Source organism: Rutilus rutilus (genome assembly GCF_951802725.1).
Source record: "Rutilus rutilus genome assembly, chromosome: 23".
In the NCBI taxonomy this organism is placed as follows: Eukaryota; Metazoa; Chordata; class Actinopteri; order Cypriniformes; family Leuciscidae; genus Rutilus; species Rutilus rutilus.
In genome coordinates, this window is record NC_140233.1 from 24,801,997 (window position 1) to 24,808,131 (window position 6,135).

At 37.2% G+C, this 6,135-nt stretch overlaps 1 protein-coding gene across 1 annotated transcript; it reads right to left on the reverse strand.

Annotated features, from left to right (window-relative positions):
- Positions 1-437: 437 nt before the first annotated feature.
- Positions 438-3,460, reverse strand: irx3b (iroquois homeobox 3b). The gene is made up of 2 exons (XM_084397629.1): positions 3,167-3,460; positions 438-2,149 (listed from the first exon to the last, which is right to left on the reverse strand). The coding sequence occupies exons 1-2, from the start codon at positions 3,374-3,376 to the stop codon at positions 1,265-1,267; spliced, it is 1,095 nt and encodes a 364-aa protein (XP_084253755.1). The 5' UTR covers positions 3,377-3,460; the 3' UTR covers positions 438-1,264.
- Between the last annotated feature and the right edge of the window lie 2,675 nt (positions 3,461-6,135).

The following is a 6,135-nucleotide window of genomic DNA, read 5'->3' on the forward strand; positions in this document are numbered from 1 at the left end:
GGGATAGTTTGACTGCCTGCAGATGGCGCTCTAAAGCAGAGACAACACGTGACAATCCTGAACCAGCAACATGAACCAACTTCAGTCATCTCAAGTGTAGCTTGACAACAATTGTTTTCTGTCTGTCAATCAATGAGACCTCAGAGGAGATTGAGATCTAGGCCCTGGACAACCACCGTGTTTTTAAAATATTACTATTCTAAATATACATAATTCTATTCTAATTCTTTTGGTGCAGTTTATGGTTCAGGTTAATTAAAATGTGATTATTAATAATATAAGCAACTAACGTTTCTTTCATTTGCATTATGTTTTTTTTTTATTCTCATCTCATTTAATTAAAATGTATTTTGAAAAAGATTGAATAGAAGAAATAATAAATTCATTATGACAATTGTGATTTCAATTTAATATTCAAAATATATGTCTTTGTACAATATTATTTCAAGTAGGTACATTTTCATTTCATTTACAAAACATTGGAAATATTTATTTAGTTTTTCCCCATTTAAAATATTCAGACAAAACATGACATATAAAATGCAGTGTGACAAACATGTTTTTAAGATCCAAGGCATTTGGGAAAAAAAGAAAAGAAAAGAAAAGAAAATGTAAAAGATAATTCATATTGTTAAATCACTTCTTAAAGATAAGCATAAAGTCTGGTTTAATTTTATTGCGAATCCTTAAATCGGATGTGCTAAAATAAGACAAAGATGATGTAACACTTACTCAAATCATAATTCATGTGAACAAAGCCGTGTGTGTGTGTGTGTGTGTGTGTGTGTGTGCGCGTATGTCTGTGTTTTAAGACATGACATGATTAGAGGACTTTTAAAATTCCCATATAGGCACTATTTCCTCCATGATTTATTATAACTCTCAACAACTAATTCTGCAATTGTACAATCTATTCATTTCGATTCCTTTGCTGTTTTTAAAATAGGCTAGGTCTGAATTCAGCGGTGGTGTGAGACAAAACTGGGCTTCCTATGGATAAAAACACAGGACTTATCAAATGATTCTAGCAAATTAAACACAATGGAATGTATGTTTACAAGTCAGCAATATAAAATATATTCTAATATAATCTCATTATTTGAAGAGCTAATAGACAGCTTTAATCTATTATAAATTCCGGGCATCCTTTATGTAGAAACTGGATATATCTCTGATTCATGATGACCATTGTATGTGTTGCACTCCCATTAGGAAGGTGAAAAATAAAACAAATAAATAATAATAATAAAAAAACTGATTTGTTCTATAGGTTGTGAGTCCTCTGGTCTCCATGCCTCATGTGTGTGTGTGTGTTTGAGGTGTTCTGGTGTTTAAGTCCGAGGTAATGGCTGGTCAAGGCCATCTGATGGGCCGAAAAGGCCATTTTGGTCCAGTTTTGAACATGGAGAGGATTCCTGACGGTCTGAGCGTCACAGTTCCTCTGAATCCGCGAGGGCTTTTTGGGACTGTCCGGTGTGGTTGCGGTTTCAGCCAGAGACCAGATCTTCGGCTTCTGAGGCGGACTCGCGTGAACCGAGGGCTCTTGTGCTGCCGGACTCTTTTTGATTCGCTCCTCCTCTCCCTCGTCTGAGTTCGTGTCTTTCATAACGCTGCTCATAAAACTCTTCTCAGCTCCTGCATCATCATATTCCTCAGACGCATCAGAATCCGTCCTGTCAGAGACTTTAGACACCGACTTTTCATCCTCCTGATAATCACAATCCTGCTTGTCCTCGATGTTTTCCGTGTCAATGTTCTCCAGGTCTATTTCCTCGTCCTCGTCCCGCTTGTCTCCGTCCTCGTTGTCGCTCGTATACACGTTTCCTTCCTCGTCGGTCCTCGTTTTGGGAACCCAAGTCATCTTGTTCTCCTTCTTCAGTCTCCTCCGGGCGTTGGCGAACCAGGTGGACACCTGAGTGAGGGTCATTTTAGTGATGATGGCCAGCATGATCTTTTCGCCCTTGGTGGGATAAGGGTTTTTCCTGTGTTCGCTGAGCCAGGCCTTCAGGGTGCTGGTGCTCTCACGGGTGGCATTCTTGGGTCGGGACGGGTCACCAAACTGATACTGGTGTCCGTACGGGTAGAAGTGTGCGTGAGGAAACCCTGCGTGCTGAATCCCAGGACTGTCTTTAAACTCGTACTGGGAGCCCTTAGACAGAGAAAAAAGCAGATATGAGCATATGTGGTTTTAAGAGAAACATAAAAATAAAAATGCTTACTTATTTTCTTCTATATTTGTATTTAAAAAAAAAAAGGATGAAAAACAAGAATAACCCTAAAGAAAATCAAAACTATCTTGAAGAATAAAGAATTGTCCAGTGTTTTTTTTTTTTTTTTTTTTTTTTTGCATCTTACACTGCAAAATGGAAATATATAGTTTCCTTTATTAATTTTTGTATCTACATGGAATAACTTTTGCTATTTAACTTTAATGTATTCAGTAAAATTAATTAATCGTCTAAAACATTTTGATCAGGTTAACATTTAAAACTACATGAAGTACATTTTCGTTGTTCTCAAGGGTTCTTGAATTGCCTTTGGATATTTAAAAAAAACATGGATGTTACATGATATAAGCTTCAGGTAGAAGAAAAATACATAAATGTAGGCTGTTATTAATTTGTATATAAACGAATACGTCATTTGTGGAACGTGGCAAACGTTCTCTTCGTTAGCCTATAATTTTTTTTTTTTTTTACTTAAATCTACACCGTTTCTTTTGTTTTATTTTTAAAGTAGCGAACCTATACATTTTTTTTTTTTTTTTTATTAATTGTTATGCAACATTTTCCGCATTTTCTTAAAAATAGCCGTTTTCTTATCAAGAACATTTTAAGGCTGTATCTCTAGGGTTAGTGTGTTGAACTTAACATTTTTTATTTATTTTTTGGAGAAAAGAAAACTTTTAGCATATTTTAATACTGCGTTCTTTAAATAATCAATTCGTAGTGAAATAAATAACTTGAGAATTAGAAAAGTTTTATTTTTTTGGTGCTAAGAAATAAACTTTAATTGTCGGCTATTTTTAAGAAGGTAAGTGCGGATCACAGGCTTTAGTCATCGGATAAGGCTAAAATGCGAACAATATTTTTAACCTTAAAGATGCTTGTAAATCCAAATGATTATTATGTTCTTGGACTCAAAAGTTTCCTCTGCATGCACTCACCAGCTGGTTGAGTATGGAGAGGTCGCTGGAATAGGGCAGGAACGCGCTGTATCCCTGCGCGTTGGCGAACGGAGCTCCGTACATGCTGGAGAGGACGCTGGAGAGCGAGCCCGACGCGTTGAGATCCGCGACGCGACCGCCGACCGACGCGTGCCGCTCCGTGGAGTACAGCGGTCTGATGTACTTATAGCCGAGCTGCGGGAGAGACATGCTGATGCTGGGCGATGGAGAGAGTCACGGATCTCGCCTTGACACGGAGGATTCAGAGGAACCTCGCGGAGAGTCTCGGGGAGAGTTAAAGCTCTCTCCAGTCTGAGGTGGACTGAGGTCACATTCAGATCGAGTGGGATTGTTCGCAACACTCGTGTGATTGACATTTCTAGTGTCTCACAGGCCCCTCCCATCCCAGAAAACACTCTCTCTCTCTCTCTCTCTCTCTCTCTCTCTCTCTCTCTCTCTCTCTCTCTCTCTCTCTCTCTCTCTCTCTCTCACACTCTGCACACACTGTGTCTTTCGTAGTCCGATCAATTCCGACTTTATTTCTTATTACCCTTTAATCATATCAAAATGTATTTTCACACAACTGGATATTATAAACCTTTCCATATAGGCTATTGTAACAGAAACAAACATTTAGCCTACATGTGTCAGGAATAGGCTAACTCATCGCCATAAAAATAGCTACAATTTAAACAACAATTATAAAACAGCTTGACTAATTTATTATGACAATAAAATTTGATATTCAAAGATGCTGGCAATATGAGAATTAATTAAATAGCTACAGTAAAAAAAAAATATATATAAAAACATGAGCTTGTTATTCGCCATTATAAAAACTTAATATTTCTGCAAAATACGATGGATTAAACAAGATTTTTCCTTCAACATTAAGACTAAATCAGAGAAACAAGAGATACAATATTGAAATTCCAGGAAAAGCTTAAATAAATCCTGAAGAGGCATATTGATGCTTTATTGTCCTCAGAAAACAGTGCTGAGATTACATCTCCATCATCGAGTTATTATGAACAACATCATAAATCTTATTTCACAGAAACTAATCCGCTTTAAAAAGAGTTTTTATCCGGCGAGGCAAACGATCATATCACTATAAATCGGCATGTGCTTAAATTAACAAAGAATACAACAAAAGATTTGTAGATTTAAAACTAAGGAAAATTAGATAATAAGAGAAGACATTAAATTGAATTCTGTTTAAGCTTTTCTGATCCATTTTCACTCGATTTAAAAACGCATGACTGTGATGTTGCCCAGAGTTTATACCAAGAGTAAAATAACAGGTTTATGTACAATTGCTGAATTCCAAACTAAAGAATAATTGCAAATGTTACATTTCTGTTAAATCGGGAGAAAACAAGAGGCGCAAAGACGTTATTTTTTGTGTTATATGTATTTCACTGAAATAAAGATCCATATTGATTTTGCATTAGGCTATGGTGGTTCAATATTTCTGTAAAATAATTGTAACTACATGGTTTTAACCAAAGCTCTTAAAACAAGAGATATAAGGGATATTCAGTCCAACGAAACAAAGAGAATTTAAGCTTCTTAAAGTTTCTTTCTTTTTATCCATCTTTCAAAATGAAGAACCAAAATGATTATAGTATATCTTCGAGAAATATTGATTTGGCTACATTTCCACTGAAGGAACCTTCACTCTAAAAAATGCTGGGTTGTTTCAACCCATGTTTGTGTCAAATATGGACAAAATATAAACCAACAGTTGGGTTTAAAAATGACACCCAAAAATCGGTGGATTTCCTTCTATCAAGCTGTTTATCTTAAAGCAGCATCCCTATAGAGCTGTGGTGAACCGTCAGTCTATATACATATATATATATATATATATATATATATATATATATATATATAGGCCTAATAAGGAGTTCATAACCGCAGGGCTTCTGACGCCGAGCGGTTATAGCGCGATAAGACGCGGCGCGCGAATCTGTCGGCCATGATTTGCACGCGCTGGAGCGAGTTGGTCGGGCGGTAACGAAAAATAAATATAGTGTTTACAAATTATCTGAACATCCTACCCTGCCATCTCGTGCTCCTTTTGCACCTGCTTTATTTCAGCAGGCAAATAGCTGGAATCTCGAGGAATCAATAGGGCGTTTAGCCAGGAGAAACAGAGTCCTTATGGCAGTCAAATGGATGACTTCACAGCCAGTTATTCTTAAGTAATAGATCCACTGCGCTCCGCCACCCTGAAGAGACAGCACCGAAAACACATTTCCCAGAATACTAACAGGAGCGTCGCGCGCCGTGTCGAGGGTCACAGGTTAATGTAATGCACGCGCGCACAGTTTGTTTTCCTGCGAAGTTTAGATAAGTAGCTGACCAATGAAGCTTGTAATTACAATATTCCAAAAAACTGGTCCCAGATCAGTATATAAATCTCTCCATCCAATTACAAGATGTAATATTTCTGCAGTGGCGCTGGTAATGAGCTCTAATGCCTGAGCTTCAGTTAATCCCCCTCGGATGCAGCACAGATCAGATGTTGCCTCTGTAATTAGACTGGCAGAAAATCATTATTTCATGTTCAAATAGAAAATGAGGTTGGTGGGGAAGTTAATTTCTCTCTGCTCTGTCAAGCATGGACAAGAATTTAATGATTTAATTACAGTTGTAAGCTCTTTGGATCAGACTTAAATGGAGACGGTTTTTTTTTTTTTACCCTTTCTTCATCGGCACAGTTGTGTAAATGGCTACGGCGACTCAAAGCCTTTGACACGAGCTCAGAGAGAGCAGAGATCTTTGTGAACGCTTCTTATGACGATATTAATTGCCTCGCTTCCTTGTTCAACATCTTAAGTTATACCTCTTCATCCTTGATGACACTGGAAACTGAATGAAAAGTCAAAAGTGATGTTTCAAATCTTAATGATTATCCTCCTTTCTTAGAACACAAAATGAGAAGTTTAGCAGAATGACTATGC

Coding starts and splice junctions, on each gene's coding strand:
- irx3b (XM_084397629.1), bottom strand. CDS start 3,376: ATGTCTCTCCCGCAGCTCGGCTATAAGTACATCAGACCGCTGTACTCC. Junction 2,150..3,166: donor TCTCCATACTCAACCAGCTG/GTGAGTGCATGC, acceptor TCTCTGTCTAAG/GGCTCCCAGTACGAGTTTAA.